We start from the raw sequence: 15,608 nt of genomic DNA, 5'->3' as shown, positions 1-15,608 counted from the left end.
AGCTACACATACTGTATAAACGGAGCTGCTACCTTTAAACGCATTTACAATTTGAGGCTTTTTTTGTATACTATTTAAGTAGTTTTGGGGAAAATGCTGCTAATTGTTACCAAAAGTGACTGCAAAAGATTGCTGCTACAGTGACCCCCAGAAGCAAAGATTTGAGTTAAACAAAAACACACACATATATATATATATATATATATATATATATATATATATATATATATATATATATATATATATTCACGATTCAAAAAGAAATTGCAGATCTACAAGCTCGGTGCGCTTCTATATCTGCTTTTTTTTGCTTTTTTTCTGCTAATGAACACATTTCCCCCCCCCCCCCCCCCCTCCCCCCAAAGGACCCCACTTTCAGAACCACTGATCTACGCTGTGTCATCATCCCACTATTCAAGCCAACTATCAGGTTTCCCAGGCCTAGTGGTATAAAGCTGCAATCCATAACTCTGTCCTCCTTGGGATTCAAACAAACACATCTTTCACCGCAGACCTTCATTTCTACAAGCCTTGGCCAAGAGCCAATCCCCCACCTGGCCAGGGGGAGATTCCCACCTGGCCAGCTCATGAGCTTCGGGCAGTACTGCTTTGTCAACCAGTAGGCGTCCTAGTACTCGACGACAGGCTCTAAATGTCTCAATAGAGTAGAGGGAGACCACCGTGACATAACTCTACCTGATTGGTTAACCCATTCAAACCGGGAACGCATCTCTGTCATGTTAAGATTTCTTTTAGCGGCCTGGGCCGTGGCGTCGCGGTCCAGGCACCCTGGTTGAAATCCCTTAACAGACAGCGTGCCGCGGGTTCGCGTCCCGTTCCCGACGGCCTTTGCTGCGTGTCTTCCCCCATCTCTCTCCCCATTTCCTGTCAGCCTACTTTCACTATCCCTCTCCCAATAAAGCTATAAAAAGCCACACAAAAAAATCTTTAAAAAAAAAAAGATTTCTTTTAGCTATTCAAAAATGGTAGATTTACAAGCTTGTAGCGCAGCACTCGATGCCACACTATGAGCTTGTAGATCTGCTATTTTTGAATCGCCAAAAGTACAAAAATAATGGTTATAGCTACAATCTAAAATGACACAGATGCGTTCCCGGATTGAATGGGTTAAGTGACACCTTCACAATGCTCCTCTGGGGAACATGAAGGTGTGTATTATACACAAGTGTTCAGTTCATTCCCACAAAGACTTTCTTGCATTGTCTTACACAGCCTTCTTCCATTCTTACAAAACCTTCAGAAACGACAGATTCACAACAGAGGTCGAGCGAGGAGAGGAGTGAGAGAGAGCCCAATCAATCAATCTTAAGGACCAGCGGACCTGTAGGCAGCGGTTCCGGTAGGAGATACAAAGGAGACTCTTTGTGTCTCCTACCGGAAACCACTGCCGGTCATCAAATTATTGGCTCAGGTATGTGACAAAAACCCCAAAAAATAATTCAAGTCTCCATGGGGTGACTAATCGATAGTTTCATTTTGGGGGTGAACTATCCTTTTTAATCATACTACAGCGTTGCACAAACGCGTCAAAAGTAGCAGATCTACAAGCTCGAAAACGCGGCGCGAAGCGACGCGTTTCGAGCTTGTAGATCTGCTACTTTTGGCGCATTTGAATTTGAATCCTGAAAAGTAACAGTTTTGGACATAATATGAGGTTTCCACCCGACAGAGAGACGACATGCTAAACGGACACACATCACACCATGTGGGCGTGTGGCCAGAGAGAAAGACAACGAGTGAAGGAAGGAAGGAAGCAAGGAAGGAAGGGAATAACTTCTATGGATTCTTGAGTGTGCGGAACATGAAAAGAGTGCCTGCATGCATCCTCGGTCAGTAGTGACCCTGACACTTCCGTCCGGCGTGCATGTGTGCACCCCTGCATGCAATTAATGAATAGCTTCGAGTGTGTGTGTGTGTGTGTGTGTGTGTGTGTGTGTGTGTGTGTGTGTGCGTGTGTGTGTGCGTGTGTGTGTGTGTGTGTCAAGAGTGAAGAGTGAAGAGAGAGGGGGGGGGGGGGGGCTAGCCAGCTGTACTCTCGTGTGAGAGCACTCAGCGAGGCTGTTAGTCTCCGCCGTGTCAAACACATAGCCTGTCTATGCGACCATGCACTACACTACACTGTAAAATCCTCAGTGTTTGTTCCTTTAACTCTGAGAAGTGTACTAAAGGAAAAACCAAAAGGACCTGGAAACACAAGCCTGTCTATAACGCAACCAGACTCTCTCTATAGACTAAACTTGGCTTGCTTGTCAGGAGGCGGGGGCCTTAAAACCAGCGCGGTTCTCAACCTTTTTTATTTATTTCTAGGACCCCCATTTTGAAATTGCTATTTGGCCACGGACAGTTACAAACCTGTAAGTGTCCATTTGGTTCCTAACTTTGGTCCAACTTTGGTTCTAGAATTGGTTCCAGTCTAGAATAGATTCTTGGAACCTTGGTGCTTTCACGGAAGCGGCAGTGAACCGTCTTGCGTTTCCACCAGTTTAAAGCAGAACCAATGTAATTAGGGGCAGGAGTCCCCAGTTGCCCCATGCAGGTTCGATTCCAGGCCTGGCCAGCAAAGTGTCGAGTATGAGCGGTCGAAGTGTCCATTTCAAAAAATTCAAATCGTCAATGGCAGTTACAATTTCACTTTTCTTACATTTTTATGATGCTTTTGCCATTGTTTATATCGCATATCTGCATTTTCCAACCTGTAGAATAGTGACACGCCCACTTTGGTTCCCAGCTTTTTTGGGTTCCAGTTCCGAACCAACTTCTAGGGTTCTGAGACAATTCATTTTCAGTGGAACCACTCTGAACTGGTTCAAAATTAGGCGGGAAAAAAAAGAGAACGGAACCGGTTCAACCCCGCGGCGGAAAAGGGGGCCTTTGAGAACCACTGTTTATTCTAAAACATTCTCCTGAAGCTCATTGTACCTCGAAAAGACACCCCTTTGGCCTTTCTTTCTGTGCTATAATCTATATTCCTACTTGGGACGTATGTTTCAACTAGAAACCCCTCCAAAGGGGTTTCCTTTGAAGGCCCTAATAGCTCACAGGAAGTACTTAGGCTGGCAATTTGTCACCATGTAAAAACACATAAGTCACACACACTTCATAGGGGGGATTTGGAAGGATCTCATGGCATGTGTCATCTCCTAAGATTTACTGAACGCTAAGTATCTTCCCGTTGCGCTTGAGGCCATATAGTGATGCGGGCAGCTCCGCGTTACATTTATCAGCACTGACTGGGTCTGGGGGGGGGGGGGGGGGGGGGGGGGGAGTAACCAAATACATTTACTCAAGTATTGGAAGTAAGTAAGTCGGTCAGAGTAGCTTATTGTACTTCGATAAAAGTACTTTTACTTTGAGCATATCCCCTTTTCGATACATATATAAATTAGAACTTTATACTCCACTGCAATTAATTGAAATTGAAAACTTTAGTGTCAAGTTTTTATTTTCCAGATTTATTGATTATTATTACAAAACATAGTAACCAATTCAGCCCCAATATTTCGGCTTTTTTCGAAAATACAAGCTCACACACACAAGCTAATTGACATTGGCCTATTATAGCGCCACCAGGAGGCCACAATAACCTACCTGGCCTGGCGGAGACCCGAGGAGCACTTTTTCGAGTTTTTTCTAGCCGCTACTTTTAACAGAGTATTTCTACATTGTGGTATTGCTACTTTTACTTAAGTAAAAACACATCGGGAGTGTACTGTACCTCCTCCACCACTGGTTTACAGCGCTGGGAGAAGAAGATAGAGACTGTGTGTGTGTGTGTGTGTGTGTGTGTGTGTGTGTGTGTGTGTGTGTGTGCGTGTGCGTGTGCGTGTGCGTGTGCGTGTGTGTATGTATGTGTCTGTGTGAGAAAAATCGTGAAAATTGGTGCAAATCATTGAATAGATTTTTTTTTTAAAAGCGAACATTTTTAACTCAAATCTTTGCTTCTGGGGAGGTCCCTGGAACACAATATTCTGAGATGGGGGTCCGCGGCCAAATACATATAATTTTGGGGGTCTTTGACATGAAAAAAAGGTTTGGGAACCACTGTAGCAACTTTTTTTTTTTTTTTTAACTTAGGATTTAGAGAAGATTTGTAGAATGCCCAGAAGCAAAGATTTGAATAAAAAATGTTTGCTTAAAAATATATATATATATATTCAAAGATTTGCAAAGAATGCTCATAATTTTTAAAAATAAATACCAGATCTACAAGTATGAACTTGTGTATCTGCTAGTTTTGAATAGCCTTAAGAAATCTAAAACACAGATTCTTTCCCGGTCTTAATGGTTATTAAGACCTGGGACGCATCTGTGTCACTTTAGATTTCTTTGGCTATTCAAAAAATAGCAGATCTACAAGCTCATAGCGCGGCACCGAGTGCCGCGCTACGAGCTTGTAGATCTGCTATTTTTGAAAAATCGTGAAAAAATATTTTTTATATTTTTTTCCAAAAACTGTTAGGATTTAGAAAACATTTTTTGAATCGGCCTCAGGTCTTAATGGGTTAAGCTTTGTACGGTCCATATCAGGGAGGGGGGGGGGAGGTAGTAGAACAGGGGGGGGGGGGGGGTTGTGCGTTTGATTTATGAACTGCTCAGAGGCATGGTAGAAAATGAATATGGCAGGAGATCCTCAGCGTGCCGTCGACGTGCACTCGTTCACTCAGGGCCCACGCCGCAGCTTTTTCGCATCTCCTCGTCAAAGAAGAAGAAGAAGAAAAAAAAGAAAAAAAGAAAACGTTTGAAGTCCGTCAATTCCGGGGCCTTTTCATAAATCAGGGTAGTGCTGCTGCAGCCAGGTTGATAAATGTACCTTTGCAAACTACGTCCAATTTTTCGGCTCCGTTCAGGTGTTTCCCCCGGCCCCACTAAGGGCAACAAAAAAAAAAATGATTTTCACATGTTGGAAGAGTTCACTGCTCGCTTTAAAGGGATAGTTCACCCCAAAAAAAAAATGTTTTCTATCGTTCAGTCACCCCATGGAGATTTGATTATCCAATTAGCCAAATTATTGGCTTTGGAATGCGACAAAAAAGTATATAATAATATCCATGAATTTGAGTCTCCATGGGGTGACTAAACGATCATTCTGGGGGTGAACTATCCCTTTAAGGCCAGTAAGGAAGGGGCATAAGGAACACTTTATAAACTGCTGGGCTATAACTGCACACTGTTTACATAGGCATGTCGTTCATATCGTTGTTGTCGGGCAGAAACCTCTTATCTCCATATTCTAACTTTTTGTGTTTTTTTGGTAAATTAACGCCCTACTTGATCATACCACAGCGTCCAGTGGTGGAAAAAGTACTCAAATGTTTTACTTGAGTAAAAGTATCAATACTGCAATGTAAAAATACTTTTGTTACAAGTAAAAGTCCAGAATTCAAAATGGACTTGAGTAAGAGTACAAAAGTATTGGTATCAAAATGTACTTAAAGTACCAGAAGTAGAGTACTCATTATGCAGAGTTTTCAAATGTATAAAGCGTATAAACATCTTTTGAAAATAGCCGAAATGTATTTAGGGCTGAAGTTGTTAATGTATGTTTTGTAATAATAATCAAAATCCACAAAGTAACTAAAGTTGTCAAATAATTGTAGCGTAAGGGCGCGCTTCCACCACACTTTTATTTTACCTCTGGGGCAGAATCTGCCAATGCTTTGTCAATGCAAATGCGTGGATTCACGCAAGAGCAGATTTTTCCGCTTGTCGCGCAGACCTTGTGTTTATCCGCTCTGCACGAAGAAGCATAAAACTGCTGGAGGCAGGAGCTGATTTTCCCCCTCTGTCCAATCGGGTGAGTCGAAGGCGGACCGTCCCAAGACTCAGGAAGCAACATGGTGCTCTCAGTGGACCAACTGGTTGTAAGCTGTTGCATCTCACCCAGTACTTTATGATTTGTGCACTTGGGGTTCGTACATCTACATATACATTCAGATTTAAAATATAAAGTGCTTACCCTATGGCCACGGATTTTACAATCATGTACGGGCCCTCAGAAGTACCCGTATCTTCCGTATTGTTCAATAAAAAGCATTTTAATCCGATTGGTGGCCATTTTTCCATAGTTATAATGTACCAACAGTGCAATACACCTCTCAACCGCTAGGGTCGCGCAGTTGAAAGCATACGGAGAAAATGACCACTGATTGGATTAAAATGCTTTTTATTGAACAATACGGAAGATACGGATACTTATGAGGCCCCGTACATGATTGTAACATCCGTGGCCATGGGGTAAGTACTTTATATTTTAAATCTGAATGTGTATGTAGATGTACGAACCCCAAGTGTGAAAGTGCAAAGACATTTTTTTGTCTAGTGTCTAGTTGCGGTGCCGGTGCGGGCTACGGGGACGGTCTTGAATGTGAGTGACAGGTGCGTCACAGCGTTTTTTTAGAATCCGCTGGCTGCAAAAAACTGTGGCCGCGCACAACCTGCGTTTAACACATTGCCTGCCTTAGACGTATATATACGTCATTTAGAAATCAGCTGTTGCCTGCCAATGACGTATATATACGTCTTTGGAAAAAAGGGAAAAAAAAAAAAAAAAAATTCAAAAAAAAAATTTTTTTTTTTTTTTTGCATTTTTTTATAATTTCAACCCTTGTCGAATTATGAACAGATTAGGAGCTAAAAATGTTCGAAGATTTGCTGCTCCATTCACTTCAATGTTAAAATTCAAACGGACAAACAATTCACTTTGTTTTTTGGTTTAAAACTACTGCTTTTGAGCTATATTGAAACATCAACCAAACATGTCAACGAGGTCAAAATGACCTCGTTGACATTTGTGAAACCACACCTGAATCTCATCTGTGATTAGAAACCATCTGGGGATCAATCATACTGGAGGAAAAAAATCTGTGGCTACGCGAACAGGTACCAAAAACATGGCAAAACCCTGGCAGGCAACAGCTAAAAATCTGAAAAAACTCTGGCAGGCAATGTGTTAACAGCGGCCAGCCAACTTTTGGTGAGAGCGCGCCCTAAGAGCATAAGAGTAAAAGTACGATATTTGCCTGAAAGAAGTAAAAGTACTGAAAATTGGAAATTTTAGTATAGTATAGTATAGTATAGTAAAAAATACCTCAAAATTATGCTTAAGTACAGTACTTGAGTAAATGTACTTAGTTACTTTCCACCACTCACAGCGTCAGACAAAAGCATATGTTTTTTAAAGATGTTATTTTTTTAATATAACCTGATATGTGAATAATTCAGTTTCAAAGGCCTTTTTTTTGCCCTGACTATATCTGCCACTGCCTCTTCACTGAACCGTCGTCAGATGGCAGTCAACGGTCGATGCCAACATAATGGTCGATATTCCATATCGGTGCGTGCGTTTTAGATTCCTCTGGCTATTCAAAAATAGCAGCTGTGCAAGCTCAGAGCTCACATGATAACATAATCCATGTCATCATGTACGTTAAAGACGGGGTGCCGTGATTTTCAGTGATTTTCCCCCCCCTAAAACATACTCATCGGGTATTATGGTTATACTAGGAGGAAGATTTTTTTCAAAAAAGTGTACAGAAAGTGTTAAAATTATGTTTTTATGTGGACACGCCTCCAGTTCATTAAGTATACCTGGTTCTCACCTTAGCACCTCCTCCACCACCTTAGCACCACCCACCTGTCCTAGTCCCTCCTCCTCCTCATGCCCATACCTGTTGTGTTATGATAATGAGGGGGAGGGTATAATTTGACTGTGTCATTAAAGTGCTGTTTTTCTATTGGCACGTTTGACCCTCAAGGTTTCAGCCTCCAGGTAGAAACTCAAAATAGTCAAAGAAGACATAAAACACCATAAAAACACCAGTTCTATCAACCTCAGAGACACATGAAAAACAGAAAAAGTGCAAAAACATGGCACCACCTCTTTAATGTATGTTCGAGTCCGGTAATGAGTAGGAGACATATCCATTCGCGAGACAGATCGCGCCACGTTAACCTCAACACCGTGGTCCCCACACACATTAGTCAGCAAAGATTCAAAAGGTGTCGAAGACAAAGCGATCGCTAGAGTAATGGTTCGCCTCCAGTTTATTTTGCCTTACAAATTGCGCACGCTTCAAAGGATGGCGCGGAGGAGGAAAAAAAAACCTTGAATTGCTTCTTTTGGAGGAAAAAAAGATTGTTTTTGTTGTTAAAGTCAAGTTTACTTTTAACCCATTAAGACCTGGAACACATCTGTGTCACTTTGAATTTCTTTGGCTATTCAAAAATAGCAGATATACAAGCTCATAGCGCGGCACGAAAACACAGTTTCGATTTATTTTCGGAGGATTTAAAAAAAAAAGATTTTTGTTCAGATATTCTGCACCAGTCGCTTAGCTTTTTTTTTTTTTTTTTTTACAACGTCTCTCTAGTCTCTCCCCAGACATGACAAAGACCTGAGTCAAAAGGCCTTTGTAAGGGCGGCTGGGGGGGGGGGCTACAGTCAGCCCTGTAAAAGTACAAAAGTACTCCGGCACCAGTGAACAAGAACCAAGGCTATTGCAGGCTAGCCTGGCATGGTTTCAGGCTACTATCTATCCCCTCTATCTATCATCCAGTTAAAGCCTCAGCTATACTCAAGTTGCATGTCCCGTGTCGTCGTGCTGCTGCTCAGTAAATAGCAGATCTACACTACAAGCTCGTTGTGAGCTTGTAGATCTGCTATTTACGGCATGCATGCAACAAACACCGGGCCGTGCAACTGAGGTATAAATCAGGTTTAACACTGACTGGGCCATTCAAGGTTCGCTTGGTTAAAAAAATTAAATGACAACGTGCCCGGATCTGTAGAACCGTGGACTCAATCCAAGTAACACCGTGTTTCACACACACACACACACACACACACACACACACACACACACACACACACAGTCTCAATACATTAATTAAAGACGACTTAAACTCCCTTTCTTAAAGAGAGAACTCCCTCTCTTAAAAAATAAAAGTATAGAGAGAATTCAGGGTCGTTGTTTTTTTTTTTTTACGATAAAGACAATAGAAGGGAGAATCTGTAACCAGAGCTTAAAAAAAAGGTCTACAACTGTGCAAACATGTCAATCTAAAGCCATCGGTTCTCATATTGGGGTCTGGGGACCCCCAGGGGTCCTTGTGGCTATTCCCAAAAAATAGCAGATCTACAAGCTTATAGCACGTCACTTCGAAATTTTAACAGAAACCTTCTCTTCTGGGAGTCCCCCTCTCCCTTGCACAAAACCTTTTCAGATGAGGGGGTCCACGGCCAAATATATACAAATGTGGGGGTCCTCCTTGGCATGACAAAGTTTGAGAACTACTGCTCTGAGAGGAGAGAGAGAGAGAGAGAGAGAAAACACGGACAGACAGGGCGGCATGATCTTACAACTGTTCTCAATATAAAAAAAGCTTTCTGAATGTTCCTCCTGCAATCCGAGTCCCGTGTAATTACAATAGGACAGGGTCTCTCTCTCTTGCTCTCTCTCTCCCTCTCCCCCCGGCAGAGAGAGAGAGAAGCACAGACCCTTGGGCACGCTTCCCAGCGCTTGTCACGCCAAAGAAACCTCAAACGCCGCCGAGAGCAGGAGGGGGTCCGAAATTCCAAAACCAGCAAAATATTTTAATTGATCCCTTCCTTGCCGCCAGACACTCCTCCACCTCTCTCTCTCTCTCTCTCTCTCTCTCTCTCTCTCTCTCTCTCTCTCTCTCTCTCTCTCTCTCTCTCTCTCTCTCTCTCTCTCTCTCTCTCTCTCTCTCTCTCTCTCCTCTCTCTCTCTCTCTCTCTCTCTCTCTCTCTCTCTCTCTCTCTCTCTCTCTCTCTCTCTCTCTCTCTCTCTCTCACTCTCAGAGTGTTGCCAGAGTTTGAGAGAGAAATAAGCAAGCAGGTCCAGGAAAACACAAGCCCCAAAAGAAGCAACTACTTTACCTCAACCTATATGCTGTATACGTCGGCTATTTTACGTTCTAACAACACAAATCTGACTGGTACGGTACAAAACATTTTCATATGCGGGGGTTAATAGTCATTTGGGGGTCCATGATATGAAAATGTTTGAGAACCACTGGTTTAAACAACATTTAGGAAGCAAGCCCAAACAAGCAACTAAACTTTATAAAGACAAAAAAAACCCGCAACCACCAATATTTACAAGCGACTTCACAGAAAAACAAGACCAAAGTCGCTTATAATAAGCAGACATGGCAACACTGCCCTCTCTCTCTCTCTCTCCCCCCTCTCTCTCTGCCACACACACACACAACACACACACACACTGAGCGAGCAAACAAGACCACAAGGGCCCACATTGACCATTTTTCTCGTTACACATGGGTTCTATATCAGCAAGTGTGCGTACATACACAGTAAACACCGTCGCCGTTTAACCCATTAAGACCTGAGGCAGCGTCTAAAAAAAATCTAAATCCTAACAATTTTTCGGAAAAAAATATAAAAAAAATAATTTTCACGATTTTTCAAAAATAGCAGATCTACAAGTTCATAGCAATAGCCCAAAGAAATCTAAAGTGACCAGGTCTTAATGGGTTAATTCAACCACTTCAACCCTTTATTCTTATTCAAACCGACCTGAGATGCAACTGTGCTTGGTACACTTTTATTCCTCCACTCTCGTCTACACCAACTCTCTACCAAAAACACCCGATCTACAAGCTGTCGGACAGACAGCAACTATACTTGATCATACTACAGCGTCACACCAAAGCATCAAAAGTAGCAGATCTACAAGCTCGAAAGTGACGCGTTTCGAGCTTGTAGATCTGCTACTTTTGAGGCTTTTGAATTTAAATCCAGAAAAGTAACAGTTTTTGTCCAGCGTTGGATGCTGGGGTTCAAGTCATTAATAACCACTGCCTTAAACCCCTTATATACACACTTCGTTGACCGGGGTCCCCCAGGGGCCTATGCTTGGTCCCTCTTTTTCACCCACCTCACCGCTAAGGCTACACACGTTGATTTGTTAACCGTTTCATGGAACAAAGCATTCTTTTCACTGGAAGGTCAGGTCAAGATATGAAAAAAACAAAACAAGTTCTGCTCGTTTCTTTCCGCCTTGTTCTTCGTGTCCTGGTAACTTGATGAATTGAATACATAGGACCACAATGGAAACAAGTCCCCAGGACTTTTTTTTTTGTGTTATCCCTTTAAACCTTAACGTCTTACTGTACCACGTGCGGTTAACATTTTCTGACCAATAAAGTATTCAATCAATCGATCCAAACATCTAACGCATCCTTAACGCACAGGGAGCGAGGGCAGTCGCTCAAAAGGTTGAGAACCACTCATATAAAGAATACGATTAAACATCATTAGAATGATTTGTGACATCATTAGAATGATTTGTGACATCACATCACAGTGATGTGATCACCACGATCAGCAATAATCACCATGATAGCATTATGAATGAATCTTGAATCAAGCAATGTCTCAAGAGTCTAGGTGGAATATAGCACTGGTACTCCTCAAGGTGGGGTTCGCGGACCCCCGGCAGGGGTCCTTGAGGGAGTTCCAGGAGTCCCCACCAGCGAGACCACTCATAGTTAATTATAACCAAATGGTCGTGTTCCTCCATTTGTACACTTTCGCGGTTACATTTTTTGAAAGCCAGCAATCTACGGTTCGAGTGCAGAGACAGGTCAGGCCCAGTTTGCGAAGTCTAGAGCAGTGGTTCTCAAAGTAGGGGTCCATCGGGAGGGTTCCAGGGGGTCCCCGGCAAAAGCAGTTAACATAGCAACGCAATCATTTTAACCACTTTATCCATGTATATCTCGGCTATTCAAAAACAGCGGATACGCAAGCTCACAGCGCATGACGCGCTGCGAGCTTGCGTATCCGCTGTTTTTGAAAATATTTGAGATAAATATTGAAAATGTTTTAATAATTCTTTGACACAAATCTTCTCTTCTGGGGGTCCCTCGCACGAACCCTTTTCAGATGGGGGGTCTGCGGTCAAATACATATCAATGTGGGGGTCCTCGACATGAAAAAGTTTGAGAACCACTGGCCTAAAGTAGCCTGGGACCAGACGAATCTGCCAGTGCAAAAATAAATGTGTCCTCTGCGATTTGGGGTCTGGCACCGATCCATTGTAAAACCAATTCCTGCTCCCGGTCTGGGGTGACCAATCAGGGCCCAGTATTCAAATATGGGGGACTGTAAGTGGTAGTTGGTTGTTGTAGGTCTAACCAATTGCGTCCACAGAGCCAGTCTTTTGATCCCGCCCCTTGGGGGAACAAAAACGTCCTTTTAGAAGCACCAGACTCATATCCACGCAGTGATATAGTAGTCTGGCCACGCGAGGCTATAGGCCTAAAGCATAACATCAAACTGGATGAAACTTGGATGAAATTAACGCTTTAGAACCACTGCTGTAGACCAAATGCACTGCAGTATGGTGGTGTGTGTGTGTGTACAGTACACTACAGGTGTGACAGTAAAAAAAAGGACTCCTACCTCTTTTTGGTTTGGGGAAGCTCTCGTGCAGGTGAAACACCACTTTCTCCACAAAGTGCTGGATGTTGCTGTGCTCGGGCCCGCGGACAAACACCATCCAGTCGTGCGTAAATCCCTCCACCGTGGCTTTCTTCCGGACCTGGGCGCGATGGCCGAGCTCTAGCTTCACCTGGACAGCTCCCTGTGTGTGGGGGGTAAACATTTAATTAGGAACGATATTAAAGGGTCTACACCATGAATTTAAAAAATAATAATAATATTTAATATCATATTGTTTATGTCCCTCAAACGTTTTTCAAAAGGTTTGAGCCTAAATCAAGCCTCAGATATACTCATTCCAACTAACTTCTCTCTGGCTTATAAAGCACTTTCACCTGCAATACCACATTGTCCTGTTTGGCACGGGGCGCTATTGAGCCAGTTTGTATGCATGTTATCTCCTGGTTCTGTGTGGAAAAAGTTTTTTAAAAAAAATGAAAAAAATAAGAAAAACTTCTTTTTTTTTAAGATTTATTATTTATTTTTTGGGTTGTAACTGAAAAACGGGAGGAATTGTTCCCTGACGTGACGTAGGCAGGGGGAACAAATCTGACGGACTGTTTTCAGACCAATTTACATAAAAACCACAGATAGCCTATGAAAGCCTGCATGCTCGAAGTCGGGTATTTTTTGGAACAGAAGAGAGGTGGGGGAGACCAAAAACACACAAAAATGAAGAAAAAGTTAAAATTCATGGTGTAGACCCTTTAAGAATATTTATATAAACAAGGTCTAGCTTCACCTGGACAGCTCTGTGTGTGTGGGGGGCAAACGTTTAATTAGGAACGATATTAAGAATATTTATATAAACAAGGTCTAGCTTCACCTGGACAGCTCCCTGCATGGCGCAACGTTTAATAAAGGAACTAGGGGTGCTCCGATCAGGTTTTTTGGGACCGATCTCGGTGATCACTGATTTTTTTTTCTCTCACGATCGGCCGATACCGATGTTGTGCGTATAAGGGGGACATTTCTAATATTTCCAAAATTATTATATGTCAAAACCTACGTCAAAACTGGTTGTGCGGGTAGATCGTTTTCCGCTGTAGCGCCCAAACTGTGGAACGAGCTTCCACCCCATGTTAGAGCGTCTCAAACCCTTGCCTGTGTTTAAATCACGTTTAAAAAAAACTCACTTGTACTCTTTGGCGTTCGAAAATTCAGACTGAGAGTTGCCGTTTTCCACTAGGCAATTTCAATCAGAAACACTCTCGTCTTAGTAGATAAAGAACCATTTATTGCCACAAATGGAATACAGTTAAGCTTGGCGTTAAAGCTCCGCTCTTGGGAGAATATTCACTGAATTTTGTCGAAGCAGCCTGCTAAGCATATATTCAGAGAATGCTTAAGCAAATCCCCCATAGGGATACAATGTCAACAATAAGCAATACATTGACATATTAGTTAGAATTAGCAGATATACATGATAAACACAAGTATTTGAGCCTAGCAAGATTTTAAACAGCAGATATACATGATAACCACAAGTATTTGCGCCTAAGCCACACTCTAAACAAAGCAGATATACATGATAATCACAAGTATTTGAGCCTATGCCAGACTCTAATCAACAGGTGGAGGCTGGGGTGGAGGAGGAGCTAGCTAAATGCATTGGTTCAGCAACCAAGAAAGACCTAGAGAATATGAAGCCGTATTTATAGGAACCTCTTTGCTCAAGCGTGAGCTGTGATTGGATAATGAGTGTGTGATGTAATGACTAGCTGGGCTGTGAATGGGGAATAGAAAGCTGATGTTCACATCAGCTGACTGACTGCTGGTTACAGCTTTGGCGTGCACGACTTCCGTGTCCTGCATGAACTAACGCTATGCTTCATGTGTCTATATGTTGTCCTGTTTATTGTGTATTGTGTATTGTGTATTGTGTATTGTTTTTGCTCTTGGTATTTTTTGTTACTGAGTGTACACAGCACTTTGGTTCAACACTGTTGTTATAAACTGTGCTCTATAAATAAAGTGGATTGGATTGGGGGGGAAGGGGAGCATGTCTAGGCCTGTCACAAAGATGCTAAGCGATATTATACTATATTTATCTGATTGACTTTATACCACTTAAAACGGTGCGGCTATTTTCATGGTGCAGTCATAAAAAGATTGGTTTCTCCGCATTGGGTAAATTGCCGATCACCAATCGAGTCCTTTGGAGTGACAATCGTCCGATTTATTTTACAATCGGCGGCCGATCGATCGGAGCACCTCTATAAAAAGGAACGACATTAGAAGATGTATACAAACAAGCTCTAGCTTCACCTGGACAGCTCCATGTGCAACATTTAACCCATTAAGACCGGGAAAGCATCTGTGTCATTTTGAGATTTCTTTGGCCATTTTTGAAAAATCGTGAAAATTTGTGCAAATCTTAAAGCGAACATTTTTAACTCAAATCTTTGCTTCTGGGGGGTCCCTGGAACAAAATATTTTGAGATGTCTGTGGCCAAATAGATATAATGTTGGGGGTCCTAGACATGAAATAGTTTGAGCACCACTGATATAACAACATACGTTTTTTCAAAAAACTGGTAGGATTTAGAAGCATCAGGTCTTAATGGGTTTTAACAAGGAACAATACAAGAAGATTTAGACTCATCTCCCCCCTTAAACAGCATCTATCCTACAGGCACTAACTAGACACCCCAATAAACCAAAACAAATCCACATATTTGTAAACAGTATGAAGAAACCGATTGACTTGAGATTGAATTAAAAACATATTGGGGTGTCCATCCATAATAACGATGCTTTAGCATTCTTTCTGACTTAAAACAAACCAGTATAAGAACACACAATAAACCCCTAAACATGTTTTACAAAAACAAGTGAAGAGAATGAATATAAATCGCTTTGGTCGGCTATTTTCACAGTACTGTAGTTATCTGTGTAACCGAGCCAAACAAAATGTAATGCCTCTACCCCTACAATTACAAGTACTGTCGGGGTGGGGGGTGATTTGATTATGTTAGGAGGGTCCCCAGTTTAAATATGATTATGTTAGGAGGGTCCTCAGTGCAAATATGATCATTTTGGGGGGTCCCCAGTTCAAATATGATCATTTTGAGGGGTCCCCAGTTCAAATATGATCATTTCC

The 15,608-nt window shown here is 42.2% G+C and overlaps 1 protein-coding gene across 2 annotated transcripts in view; it reads right to left on the bottom strand.

The window, feature by feature from the left end:
• mllt3 (MLLT3 super elongation complex subunit) overlaps positions 1-15,608 on the bottom strand; it is a 124,577-nt gene that overhangs the window by 88,815 nt on the left and 20,154 nt on the right. The window contains exon 2 of one of the 2 annotated variants that reach the window (XM_084043629.1): positions 12,467-12,643. In XM_084043629.1, the coding sequence (XP_083899755.1) occupies positions 12,467-12,563 (97 nt within the window). In that variant the 5' untranslated portion in view covers positions 12,564-12,643. Of the gene's footprint in view, positions 1-12,466; positions 12,648-15,608 lie in introns of both variants that reach the window. The other variant, XM_084043628.1, reaches the window with a different exon arrangement.

This window comes from Gymnoscopelus microlampas, assembly GCF_963454915.1.
Source record: "Gymnoscopelus microlampas genome assembly, chromosome: 19".
Classification (NCBI taxonomy): Eukaryota; Metazoa; Chordata; class Actinopteri; order Myctophiformes; family Myctophidae; genus Gymnoscopelus; species Gymnoscopelus microlampas.
The sequence above is the reverse complement of the archived record's forward strand: the minus strand, read 5'-3'. Positions and strand labels throughout refer to the sequence as shown.